This window comes from Egretta garzetta, unplaced genomic scaffold (assembly GCF_000687185.1).
Source record: "Egretta garzetta isolate BGI_Z169 unplaced genomic scaffold, ASM68718v1 scaffold22, whole genome shotgun sequence".
NCBI classification, from domain to species: Eukaryota; Metazoa; Chordata; class Aves; order Pelecaniformes; family Ardeidae; genus Egretta; species Egretta garzetta.
The window spans coordinates 2,924,494-2,938,955 of NW_009259102.1; the positions used below are offsets into that span (position 1 = coordinate 2,924,494).

The following is a 14,462-nucleotide window of genomic DNA, read 5'->3' on the forward strand; positions in this document are numbered from 1 at the left end:
GTTGTGTATTGTCTGTGCAATTCCAACAGTGAAACAGTAAGCAGATTTTCGCAGGGGTAACAGCAATGCATAGAGGTACCTTGAGGGCAGATAGGAGACTTGATGGGAGCTCTGCAGTGCTGAAAAACCATGAACATGTGAAGTTGCGCATGTCACACATACAGCCACAGGACAGTTGTTTCAGGAGCAAGCAAGCAAGTCACGTAGAAAGACAAGCTTGCATGCATCACTGGACTGAAAAATACAGCTCACAATTATCAAGGAAAAAAAACCCTTCACTCACCACTCACAGACATGCCTTGTGTTGATTGTATTTACAGAAATGTTTGCATTGCAGCTGTGGACTGCCAGCAGCCAGTACTTAATGACTTCTACTTGGATTTCTCCAGGACATTAACAAAATTGCGTGAAAGCATTCTTGGACAGACCCATAGAAGCACAGAGAGGAAAAACCTACCGAAGCTTTTAATTTTGTTTTAGTTTTCCTGGTCAGGTGGTCCTCCAGCATGTAACAGTTGGCAGTGTTAGAATCAGAGCACACATACACTCCATTGAAGCATGGACCATAAGGTGACAAGTATTCATTTTTGTTCTGTTGTTCAAGTACTTTCAGTTGCTTTATTTTCTGCCACTCAGTGTGGATCTATACATACATAAATACACTTCAAAAAATTCTTCTGTGCTGCTTACTTTTTGAAGTTTGCATTAACATGGATATTGCAGAAAACAGGTTCTGGGAGTATTACAGCACCACTGACCAATACAAACAATTCTACACTCCAAAGCAGGAAAATAATTATCCATTTAAAAATGCCGTGCTCATTACAGAAACATGAAATGAAGAAACATGTTTTACAGCAGCATCACTAATATTTATGTACACTCCCAAACCATTCAATGGAGTATTTCCTGCTTTACCACTGTTCGATGATAGGTGGATGCTAGCTGGAATCAGCAGCACATGCCTGGTTTAAATAGACAGAAAGCAATGAGGCATATTGCGTGATGGTGAGACAAGGTAAAGTAAGGTCCATTATTCTTATACATGTTCTGACCAAAGATCCTGATGACCCTCAGTACACAAGTGTCAGTGAAAACAAGGATTACCACTAAGTATGACTACTAAGCAAAATAACTGTATTGGCTTGAACATGGAGGAATTGTTATAACTGGTGTTCATACTGATTCACATCAGACTAAATTCACACCTGTGTAATAAAACAGGGTTTGATGCATTAATTTTAAGATCACTGAACGTGAACTGGTTGAATTACGATGTCTAATAAACAATTAGTGAATTGCACATAGACCTGAAGTTTTTGCAGGTATTCTCCAGTGTTAAAAAGAAAAAGAAGTTAAGAACATATACTTCAAGGGTCAACTTTAGCCCCAGTCCCCACATTGCTAATGTCTTTTTCTTTCTGCTAGGCCAATGCTAAGCTTGCTGCAGCTGAACAGAGACCACCAACAGTGAATCCTGTGCGGTGATGGTGGCTTAGTAGCTATGACAAAAGATACTAGCAAACTCTTCTCCATCACTGAGCCAACAACAACTTGAACCTACTTTCAAGAGTAATATAGCTTTTCCTGAATGTAGAAGACAATCAAGCTTAAATGTGTTCCATTTAAATGAACGGCTGAATGACTAATGCAGTCTTGTGGAACAGAAGCTACAAGCCACGGTCCCCTCCGCTGAGGACAAAGGGACAGTGAATAAGCAAGAGGTTTGAGCATACTGTAGAAATGAACTTTGTCCTTAACGGTGCAAAGACTGGCCTCTGCTTTTTTCCTTCTCCTCTATCTCCTAAGCAACCGCATGTTTGTGTTCAGGGTTGCACCAACTCACATTTAAAAAAAAAAAAAGGAGACTGTTGTGCTTCCTTTTTGCCTGTTATCTGTTAAGGTACCAGGCACCCTTAAGAATCAATACAGCTACCTTCTTCAACGTCACATCAGAGTTGAGATTTCAAGTTGTTTTCTTCAATGTACTGAATAGCTAAGGCACCAATTATTGACAGTCCCCTGTGTGAGGGATTGCAGTGGCCCATATACCACAAAAATGGTGAACCCAGAGACCAAAATCAAAGGAGAGACACTCTGAGACTCTGAAATTAACTCACTTCAGAATGAGCATCATCGTCCCCAGCTTTTACTTTTTTGGAATGGCCTTTTCCAACATAAACACATGCAAACACACTCATGAAGAAAAGATAAACTGTAAAATGCAGCCACGTAGACAGGAGCTAGTCATATCATGTGTGGTACTACCAGTAAGTGTTCAGCTGAAGACAGTGGTCAAACTAACCTGGAGTATAAAAATCAGTTCTAGCAGGAACCATGCTAAACAGCTTTTATCTGGGAATAGTTTTTCTTCCCATAATCTCTTGCTGACTTGTTTCTTGAAGTATGTAAGATCCTCAAAGCACAACTAGGCACAGAAATGTACTACTGCAGTTTTTAATGGTAAGCACAAAAGTGACAATCACACTCACAAATAATACTGGTAAGAAAGTTAGATGGTTTTCTCTGCATCATTAAGTTGAACACTGTGCTTACAAATGTTTCAGTTTATCTGAATATGTCATTCTTGCTTTTGAATTTAAAGAGTAAAGAATCATAGAATCATAGAATCATTTAGGTTGGAAAAGACCTTTAAGATCACCAAGTCCAACCATTAACCTAATGCTACCAAGTCCACCACTAAACCATATCCCTAAGCACCACGTCTACACATCTTTTAAATACCTCCAGGGTTGGGGGCCCAACCACTGCCCTGGGCAGCCTGTTCCAGTACCTGATAATCCTTTCAGTGAACAAATTTTTCCTAATATCCAATCTAGACCTCCGCTGGCACAACTTGAGGCCATTTCCTCTCGTCCTATCACTTGTTAACTGGGAGAAGAGACCAGCACCCACCTCGCTACAGCCTCCTTTCAGGCAGTTGTAGAGGGCAACAAGGCCTCCCCGCAGCCTCCTTTTCCCCAGACTAAACAACCCCAGTTCCCTCAGCTGCTCCTCATAGGACTTGTGCTCCAGCACCTTCACCAGCTTTGTTGCCCTTCTCTGGACATGCTCCAGCACATCAATGTCCTTCTTGTAGTCAAGGCCCCAAAACTCAACACAGCATTGGAGGTGTGGCCTCACCAATGCTGGGAACAGGAAGAATGACTTCCCTGGTCCTGCTGGCCGCACTGTTTTAATACAAAGGCTTACACATGGCTTTTATCAACACAAGGGGTTTTTAACCATGTATTTTTTAAGTACATATTTGACTTTCCTCCAAAAAATATCTATAAAATACATGAGGATGCATTTAAAATAAACTAATGAGTTTTCCTGTTAAGGTTTCTAATTTTGCACTATTGACATACTCTGTGTGAATCTAGAAGGCCAAAATTCTATTTGAAAGAGGGTGGCCAAACTTAAATGCAGTATTAGTGCAATACCTCTGGCTGAAGTGAAGCCTTGCTTTAGGCTTTCCAGAAGTTCCCTTAGAACCATAGTACTGTAGCACTCCGGCCATTCCAGTGAAGTTAAACAGAGGTTGTACTTTAAACAGGACTAAATAATTTTATTTGCATACCTCTATGACCACACTTTATTCTCATGATTGTTACCATACATTTGGGGCAGCTGAAGACCCCGCTGACATATGACTCTTCCGTTGGCTAGATTCTCCATAAAACATGCCCCAAGAGTACCAGCGCTGTCCTCAAAAGATGGACCTTAAGGATGAAAATACTTTGTGGGAGTAGGGATTGCTATGAATTTTCTACAATACTTCTGAGCTGAAATAGCAACTGAAATTTGGTGAAATAAACATAGGCAGAAAGTAATTCCTAAGAAAGCTGACACTTGAGAATCTTTTTTCATTTGGGTTCCAAAAAATGAACCAGCAAAGTCATTATGATCTGCAAATGCTACTCCTACACATAATTTGCTTTGCAGCATATCAGACAAAGTCTGTTTTATAAGGTTTCAAATAAGGAGCTATTCTCCTTGTTCATCAGGGGAAGGAATGCACACAACACTGTGGAATGCAGACTACTCAAGTTCACACAAACCCACTTTCCAAGGCCAAACATGTTCAAGGTATTGAATTTCCCACACTTTTGAATTGGGCACAAGCTGAGCCCCAGTATGCTATAGACTTAATGCACTGTAGACATCAGACATGCTGTGAAGGTATCTAAAGAGAAGAGGTCACAAGTTCAGTTAGGGTAGAAGCTGTGGTCATGGAGTTGCAGATCCTCCAAGAGACTAATTCAAGTGCTGTCCCACAGCATATGCAATCATAATGCATTCTTGCAGGTGTTCCACACTTCTTTCTTCCTCCCAAAGCAGTATCAGAGTGAGCAGCGATCCTGACACCTTTCAGCCTTTGCAGAGCCAGCTAACACAACCCTTTCCCCACAAGCTTTCCCTCCACCATTTGTGCTACCACTTAAGCTCCTATTCTTTTTTGGTTTTTAAGTTTCATGGAGAACAGAACAAGAGAGCTGCTGAGACCTGCTTTTCTATATGTTAGTAAAAGTGCTTTTTAGCCCTTAATGATTCATACAGAAAACCTGGCATATGAGGCATCAGCCTTCTCATATACATTCTCCAGGTGAGGCAGCATTCCTTCATACCAGCAGCATCAAATCCTTGTGCTGAAGAATTTGAACTTACTTTCCAGTGCACGTATTTTCTATTATTACTAGAACTAGACTGAAGAATGGGTTAATTTATATGCCTGAGCTGGAAGCAGACTTGTATGTTCTGCAAATGGCCCATCTAGCATCAGATCAAGAGGGTACACTGGGGAAGATAGCTGCAGACAATAGCTTTGGGACCAGTCACCTGTCAGTCAACAACAATTGGGCTTGAGGATTGTCTAGACTACTCCTAAGCTTCAGTCCCTATTCTTGTATAAGCAGAATGCCTAGGCTAATCAAGGCATTTTAGATACCAGACAAAAATAGGGAATCAAATTGCTCCAAGGTACAATCAGTCAGCAAGAAATTAATGCAATGCTAAGGCCAGATAGACAGCTATCTTAGTAAACTTCACCACTTACCATACAGATGGGGCCAACAAAATTTTCATCAGTCTTCTTTGATGGTACTCTTGAAGTGTACTAGGTTTGTAGGTTGATTCATCTGCCAGCTTAGTTTACACCGAAGCATCTGTTAGATCCTGAACCACAGGAACAGTAAAAGGGGGAGAAGCTCTAATCTAGTGTAAAATATCTATCTGATATTTTCCAGGCACATTTATTTCAAGACGCCAAACTTTCTGAAAGGAGAGCTGTGCTGCTGCTATCCTTTGCTGTAAGATACATATATGCACAAAATTGGCAGTGTTTAATGACTAGAGGAAAGCTACAGCCACACAATGGTCTATGTCTTGTAGAATTTTCTTTACTTCATTTGCTCAAGAGATTAACCCAAAGCTCTTGGCAAGCACATCCACGTGCTGAAGGAAGGGCCAAGGAAGGGCATCAACAGTGAAAAGAAGGTAAGTGTTACAAAACAAAATTCTTTTCTAGCCCAAATCCAGCATTGATCTGACAGGTGTAAGATCAGGCAGAAAGGATTGTTTGGAATTTACTACAGTCTTCAGGTGTTAGCCTACAGCTATAGGAATCCACCACTCTGTCACTGAATGACCAGTTAACAGCCAGCAATCTGACCCCTCCCTTCAGCCCAAAGCTGTTTTAAAATATAAGAGACAAACCAGATACAGAGATTGTACATGGCTTAGTGCAAGATGAATGAGCATGAAGCAATGGGGGTTCCTAGGTGGCACAATTGCAATGGCTGCAAAGAATGAAGAACAAGTATACACAGCAAGTGCCTGCAAACCCCACTTTGCCCACACCATGGGCATCTCCTCATACTTTGGAAAAGAAGGAAGTCAGGGACAGTTGTAAGGCAAAGTCAGTGATGTCAAACGGTTTCCCCACATTTCTACAGGCTGTACTGTGAAGAGGCCTTTGCTCAGTAGAAGTAGTTGAGGAGCTTCTATTCACACCCACCAGCAGTCAGCTGCTCCCGTGCCCCTGCAGAAAAGTGCCCCAAGTGGTAAGTATTACTACTGGCTAGAGAACCAGAAAAATTCTACCACAGTATCAGTAAGAAACCATTTTAAAAGTTTAGTTCTTGATTTAGTGGTTGTTTTGAATCACATCCACGAGGGCCCTCCAGAGTCTTGGTCTGCTTTTGTAGATGCATTGTGGTCACATTTTGGGCTCCTCTTTTGGAAGTAGCATCACACACATGCTCTGTGCAAAACCTCTGAAGCTGCCAGCTACCAAAATTTACTAGCTAAGCATGGACCAGGCAGTTTATTTCTAAAGACAGATTAATTTTTCAGCCAAAGTCCTAGGCTTTAAACACTTTAAAAGTATGTTTTCATTTTAGTCAGCCATATTGTCAGGCTATTTGATTACAGTAACTTAATAACCTTTGCAAACCTCCTCTCACGGCTTAAAAGTGATTTTGTACTTCCATTAAGTGCCAAATTGCAGCTTCTTAAACTGTTTAATCAGTTTCTAATCAATTTAGCTCTTGTTCCTGAAGCAGCCTGTTAGAGCTGAAATTAGAATTAAGAATCACAGGATAATTCAGACTGGCACACATTTTTGGGAGGTCTGCATCCCAGCTTTCTGCTTTATACAGCCATCAGATCAGATCAGGTTGCTCAGGACTTTATCCAGCCTTGTCATGAAAACCCCAAAGGATGGAGACAGCACAGCTTCTCTGGGTCCCGTCTCAGCTGCTTTATTGTCCTCATTGGGAAAAGTTTTTCATTACGTCAAATCAGAAAATAAGTTCGCATTCTTGTTTATTTCAGCAGAACTCCCTATCTTCTGACTGACTTCTCATTTCAAACTATGAACCTGATGAAGAAATCACGTGGTGATATTCTCTGGCCTGTTATGCTGGAGGTCGGATTGGAATAAATGAAATAATCCCCTGTGACCTTGAATATCTGGATATCTTTCCTAGCAACTCTTACAACAGAAAAAAACATTCTGTTCACTGAAAATCCAAACAAGACAGAATTGCTCCCAATTTAAGGCTGCAATGATGAGGAGAAAAAACCTACGGCGACTGAATTTGTCTTGTTTGGGAATCAGGGCCTGAAGGGAGCACAGCAGCAGAGATCTGCTTGCTTTCTTAGCTCCTTTTTTGACACTGTCCAGATATGTATTGTGAAAGCTGACAACTGCAGTTCACCAAAACCTGCAGCTGTCCCAAGGATCTACTGCTTCCCACTCCACATGATTTCTTCAGCCTGTTTACCGAAAAAGCACAGAGATAAAAAAAGTAAGGGAGCAGAAAAAAAGTACTTTTGAGGCTACGGAGTATTTCAGTTTTCCATATGAGCCGGGGAAATATATCCCCTGAAAGGTGTTTAAATAGTGAGACTACCAGGTGCCTGGAAGAGCAACTAGTATTTACTGACGAGTTTACACTAAAGCTAAATAAAACTCCAGCACACTACAAAAATTCATGCTGGGAACTAGTATGGATAGCTTCACCAGAGTGGCCTGAGCAGGCATAGAGAGTCAACTCTCCTCTGTTCTGTTCCTACATTCCCGCTCAGTGAGGGCTGAGACAGGTCAGAGTATAGCTGTAGTTGCATACAGAACTTGTTTCCAGAGCTATCAACCTCTTAAATGCCTTGCATCCACTTAAAATGGATAAAGGAAATTGAGAATAATGGAAGTAAGAACAAGGACATAATCATGTCTAAAATTCTCTATAGGCTGTGAGGCCATTTTACAAAGACAGTCCTTAAAGCTTTGCTGTACAAGGAAGTGGTCCTAATATTCAGCACCCATTTTTGTCACCTGCACATAATTATTGACAGATCTTCCGTTCCCGTACCAGGTCCCTTTCCACCTGCCAGCCAGTTTAGTATTAGTAGGAGGGTGGCTGGAGGAAGAAGCTCTTTACCAGCAAATGAATAGACCAGAACCACTGAAGAAAGCAGAGAGGAAATAGCACCAGACCACAGGAAGTGCAGAAGCTGGTAAATGGCCAGAGTTCATCGTGCCAAAGTAAACACCAAGAGGGTTAAATATAACATTCATAACAATTCATAACTCAACTGCCTTTGTGGGTTTTTTAAACCACAGAAGAACACCACCACCACAGAAAAAAAGCCCACCAAACCTGGCTATCCTAATCCTGAAATGATTTGCCTTGAAAGTAGCTCCTCAATGAAAGCTGTGCTTAATCACTGTTCTTGCAATCCTTTTTTAGATAGTTTGCATGGGGTATGTCAAATGAAGGAGGACCAGTTTAACAGGATTAAACTGAGAAAAATGAGTTCAAGTTTCTGTGGACAGCTCCTATGAATCCCACTCTGAATCTCTTCGCCAAACTCATTTCCTAATGGAAAGGTCAGTCCAAATCCCAACCACTGGACATACACTTTTTCCAAAACAATTCTCTGCAGACCATATGCTACAAAGATTCAAAGCAATAAATTAATCTCTTTAAGTTACAGCCACTCAGTGCTTTAAAACTGTTGTACTATTAGTAAGGACATACCTAAGCCTGTTCCATTTTCACATTTGAATATACCATCTTGCAAGATCTATTTCAACTGTTTTGAAGAACAAACAATTGTAATTTTCACCCTCATTCATTTCTTTGAATGAAAATAGAGGTTTGCATTAATACTAAGCCTATGGTGCACCTAACCTAAGGTTGCTGCAGAACAGGTAAGAACAAACACAGCAACAAAGCTTCTCTTCTCTGATCAATCGTGAAAAGCAAAACATGTAACAACATACATGCAGAGTGACTCCATTTCCATTCATCAGCTTTGTAAGCAGTATTCGACAGGCTGTCAGGTAGTATCTCCATTTTATACATAGGGGATTGATGAGCAAAGAAATCAGAAAGATTCCCTTGAAAGAAAAGTAACTTACCCAGGAACAGACCCAAACTTCCCTTTGACCATTCTGGGTGCCTAAGTAGGGACTTGCTGAGAGAAGAGGCACCCAGAATGCCAAATTCAACACAGTGTGCATCTGTTTCTGAATTATAAGATCTAAGGCCTCCCAAGAGATTTTATCCAGTTTCATGCCACAAACTGGTGAATAAGGAAGATAATGAGAAGTGTGCAGGCAGCCACTACAGTATCTGCAACAACGGCTCAAGAGGAGGGGAGAGCGGAATACATACACTAAGTGCTGCTCTATGGAATAATGCTCGAAAGAGGTATCTATAAAATCTCTTTACCAGACTGTCCAGTCATCTTGGTCTGTAATACAGCCATGGCACAGTCCACCATTCCATGAAGGCTCAAGCAGCCTTTTCCCATTCTTTTGGGTTCAGAGCGAGATGAAGATTTCTGACAGACATCAAGCATCCCTGTTCTGACTTGTATCAGAGTCCAGCCCCATTCTAGAGACCACAGGTCTTTCCCCTTCCTCAGTTTCTTCAGGTTTGATTGAATCTACAACAGCAGGAGCTGCTGGGAAGAGAAAAACAGTAGTTATGAGGGTATTTACTGATTCCATTCTTAGGCTTACAATAGGCAAGTTTTCAGGACAAAAGGTCCTCCAGATGTATCTCACTACAAACATAAGGGGCGAGCATCTAGAGCTGAAAGCTTGTGTGTTACAGATTATTTGTTGGTTCAGTAAAGTCCCATCAACGTGCCAGTTTGTTACCTGCTCCCCATGCTTACAGACAGACCATGTTTTCTGCATATGCAAACTGCAAAAGCACAGAGTAACACTGGAATACTCCAAGATGGAAACTTGGTGTAACAAAACCTTGCAGAAATACCAATGGAAACAAAATCGCATACTTCACAGCACTTTCAATGCACCTTCAATTCCAAAAATCATTCATCCTGAAGAAACATAAACCAACAAATGCTTGAGAAATCAAACCCATTTTTCACTACACAAAATATATGCTACTGCTTCCTTTGAAATTCTCTTTCTTCTTGCTGTGCTGGCAAAGTCCAGATTAAAAGATATAGTTACTGCCTTCTTTCTACCTATTAGTGTAGAAAAGTGATAGCAACTGAGAAACAAAACACAAGTTTGTTCAGGCAAATAGCTGTCAAGGCCAAGAATAAGGTATTTCAAAGGTCAGGAAATACTGACAGACGCAGCCTCTTGATGTGTCATCTACCAATTAGCCACAGGCCCTAGCTGCATATAAACTGCAAAATACTCAGCTGAACTAATTTTAATATATGAGCATTCTTCTTGACTGTTACTCATCTGAGCCAAGTACTTTAATATAACACCTCACATTTCTTACAGCAAGCTCCCAGCTTTCCCACTTGCAAGAAGTGAATCAGGACTCATTAACTAAAACTGCTAAAAATTACCTAAGTACACTAATATCTCTAAGGTATACCATCCTGTCTTTTTTTATTACCTGCAGCCACGGCTAAAGATTTAGTTTGTCTACACTATACAATGCACTCTTCTGCAAAGCTTGTTAGTTATATGTAGTCTTAGAAACGGTAATTTGGAGCATAACTCACTTCCCAATTTGTCAGTTTTGGATGGGAAGTCAAGAGAGGGTGAGAGGGCAGAGTCCGCTGCATTCCTGACTCTCCACTGCCTTGTGCTGCACATAGCTGCACACACTTTGAAGGGGGGGATACCACTCTAATTAGGCTTTGCCTTCCATCCATTCTGTGTTGCCTAAGTGGCCAGCTGAACTGCAAAGCAATGCAAACTTGATCAGCTTTCCAACAAGCTAATAACACAATGCTGACTACCCTTAGTGATTAAACTGAGAGGCTTACCATGAACAAATGGCTAGAATGAAAATATTTCAGGCTAACAAATCCCACCATACCTAGCAGCCGCACTTAACATTTCACACTGGTCACTCTATTCCTGCAAGCCACTCGCTGCCTCCTCCCCACCTGCTGTTTAAAGGCTTGAGTTTCACAATCCCTAAAAATGGGGGTGGGAAAAGAACATGCTTAGTACACAGAATGAAAGGCATTTTATGCTTTAGGACCTCTTCCTTGCACTTACCTACACTCGTAGGAAATATATCCTCATTGTTGATTTGCACCTCGATCCAGTCCATGAGAAGATTCATATATTGGGGTGCCGGCAACGCTGTGGGCTTCTTGTACTTCACGTCATCCTGCCACCGGTACTCATACTTAGGACCTCCAGACATCACTGGGCAGGTCCTCTCTGTGCAGAACTCACAGATAGTTCCATAAATGAGGTTGATCCTATTGAAGAAGTCAACAACATGGACAGCCACCCAGTCATTTTGGTCTTCTCCGCTGGGCAACTGCACAGCCGCTTTCAAGTCCACGCCTGAGTTCAGAGAGGCCTGTGCTCGTTTGTGAAGTTCAAACCTCTGGGTTCCAGGTTCAAACTTGCGTTTTGGGCGGAAAGTCTTATCTTTATTAAAGACTTGCTTGAGTGCTATGGACATGTCTGCTAATCTTCTGCTCTGCAGTAGCTGGCAGAAAAGCACGGCTGAGATTTAATGCAGGTATCTGAAAATAGTTTCTCCCTACCACAGGTCCTCCAGGCCCTGTTCTTCTTCTCAGAGAAGCTTGTATCAACTTCAGAGCAGTCTACTAGCTCTTCCTCTTGGAAGCCTTCCCGAAAGGCTTCATGTCCCTAAGGATATGGAAACAATATACATTAGTATTAAGCTCAAGTCTGGCCCTGTCAGTTTGTTACTGTTTTACCATCATTTTCTAGTAATTATAAGCTGAAAAGCAAATACATAACAAGCTAGCCTTAAAAATTGGCCAACCCCTAACCTGGTAAACATTTAAAAAAAACAAACAAACAAACAAACTTCATTTTTTAAAGTATTAAGGAATTAACTTCTCTGTCCTTTTTAGATATCTACCCAAATAGAGGCTCTGAAGTTATCATAAAGTTGGGAATTCAAATCGTGTATAATCTTCCTATCTTTAGATAATTTTTAAACCAACCTTTCACTGTATTGCATTTTACAGTGACTGCATACCATACATAATGTATGTATAAACTTAGTAGACAAAATACTATGTTACAATTTAGACGTGTCTTATCTAACTGCTCCTAACATGAGCGATGGCACCTCTAAGCATTTGCCGTAGGCTTCAGTGCTCTTCTCTGCAGGAAAAAAATCCCCGAGCAAGATTCTTCCATATTTCTTCTCTAGTTTTAATTTTGCAAATCTCATAAAACCTAGAGTGAAGCATACAGTCCTGCACAAAAATAATTCCTGTTTCCTACAGAACTGTACAGACATTGTTGTTTTTCTTGACCCACCTTCAGGAATTCAGTAGTGGTCTTAATTTTCTATTGGATAGTGTAGAATGGTAAGAAAGCAATGGTGAAGTGGCCACTTTCTTTATAGCTCTATTCATCTTCTCTACAGGGGAATACTTGCCATTTGCATTCTTACAAAAGGAAGAGCACAGATTTTGTGTTATTCCATCTAACCTACTCTGGCAACAAAGAGTGGTTTTAACAGCCAGTCTGACTGAAAAAATAAACTACTGCTTTAGAGCCTTGTTTGTTCTTATGTATACACGTGCAGAAGAGTATTACCATCAGTAAATGTAAGCAATTAGTACGTGATAGGGTAGATAGGTGCTATCTCAGACTTTTGTTTTAGTAGTGAAGGTTTTATGATTAAAGACAGAAAGCAAACATTTCATGCTGTGCATTATTCAAATTAAATAACACAGTATGTTTTAAATTTGCCCAGCACTACAAAAATCCTATCCTATCAGTTGCTGATGAATTCTCATCATGGGATTATATATGCTCCACTGTTTCCCTTGACAGAAATCATGTCCATGAAAATTTTACTAGGCTGTGTGCGGAAAGCACTGAATTCTTCTGAAGAAAATTGCCCAAAGTTTTGCTGAGGGGCAGAAAGGAAGAGAAAAAGGTGCTTTTTTTCTAAAGCACCACAAGACAGCAACACATACCTAAGCAAAGGGAAATCTGCTGTGCTAGACCCCATCCCTATACAACAGAACCTAAGTGCCATAAAAAAATCCTCTCCCAAATGACTCAAAGATTAGCATGCAGCCAATTTGCCAGCAAGCAGCAGCTAAACAGGCTCAACAGAGAAGTGCTTGTTTTTCCTTTTGCTGATGGAATGGTGGGGGGATACTGCAATCATAAGTTTATAAACAGCCATTCTTTCTGTGCCAGCAAAATATGTGAAGTTCAGGGATGAACTCCAGGGAGACTGTTGTTGTATCTGACATGCTCCTTGGAGTAATGTTCAAACACAGAGATCCTGAGTGTTCCAATGCAGAGATCCTAAAACCCAACAAAAGTCAGGGAAAAAAGACTTTAAACAAAATTAGCCTTGAAACAATTTAGTTAAGTGTCACTGGCAGGAAATGAAGGCACTTTAGAGACAACTTTGCCCTACGGTGTGTTGTTTGTTACTAAGACCCATAACCTCCATCTCTCAAATGCCTCTATGGGAGTCAGCTGCTTATTTAAAAGCCTTTCAAAGAATAGGAGAGTCCTGCTTGCACAGACTGAGCTTGTGACTGACACACTTTGAGATGGCATGGAGCCAATGCCCCAGTTTGCAGTAAATAAGGATGTTGGCTTCAGAGTTTTACAGCTTAGGTAACTACTTCTTTCCCACTTTAATATACCTGTTGCTCTATGTGGCTACTTTGACTCCCTTCCTCACCTGTAAATATTCAACAGAACATGCAGGAGTTTTTATTTAAAACAACAAGCTGAGAACCAAATAAAACTCATCTTCAGAAGACACATTTTGAAGCACAGTACTCACTGCTGTTAAGCCTTTTCCAAGAAAAACAGAAGACACCATAAGCTGAATATACAAATATGATTATTAATTTCAGTAAGTCTGCATAAAACCAATTAATGCAGAGAAAAAGCAACCAAAACACTCAGCAAACAACTCATTATCTCAAGTCTTCTGTGTACCAGTAATCACATGTTGAAATTGTCTGAGGAAGCACACATCCATCATGGTCAAGTTCAACTCAAAGACTAATCCAAAAGATCACTGTGAATCTAGATGAAACTGTTCTTTAGCTCACAAAGGCAGAATCAGAACGAACAAGAATTTCCTACACATTTCCTGTCTAGAGAGTCTTCTCTTCAGCATCTTGCAATAAAAGCTAAGGCTCTTCCTCTTTCATCTTTCTGTCACTTTACACAATACAAATCTACATACTATCTTTGCAAAGCTGGACTGTAGAAGTCAAACTCATTGTTTAATCTCTCTTTGAGATTTAGGTCTGCTAAGAGCTAATGTTTTTCTCTCTCTTAAAATGTGACTTAAGGCTGTACAAAGCCAGGGGATGGATAGACTGACTTTCTCATGCATTTTCACATGCAAAAACACAAAATAGAAAAGTGTATGACCTGAATTTCACAGAAATACTGTGGCGAATCAGCCCTCTGAAATATTTGGTTTGCATCATGTGTCATGGTTTAACCTGGCTGGCAACTAAGC

The 14,462-nt window shown here is 40.7% G+C and overlaps 1 protein-coding gene across 1 annotated transcript in view; it reads right to left on the bottom strand.

The window, feature by feature from the left end:
- The window catches only part of MOB3B (MOB kinase activator 3B), a 57,199-nt gene extending 45,767 nt beyond the window's left edge, over nucleotides 1-11,432 (bottom strand). The window contains exon 1 of the mRNA XM_035890815.1: nucleotides 11,015-11,432. Coding sequence (XP_035746708.1) covers nucleotides 11,015-11,432 — 418 coding nt within the window. The remainder of the gene's footprint in view (nucleotides 1-11,014) is intronic.
- Between the last annotated feature and the right edge of the window lie 3,030 nt (nucleotides 11,433-14,462).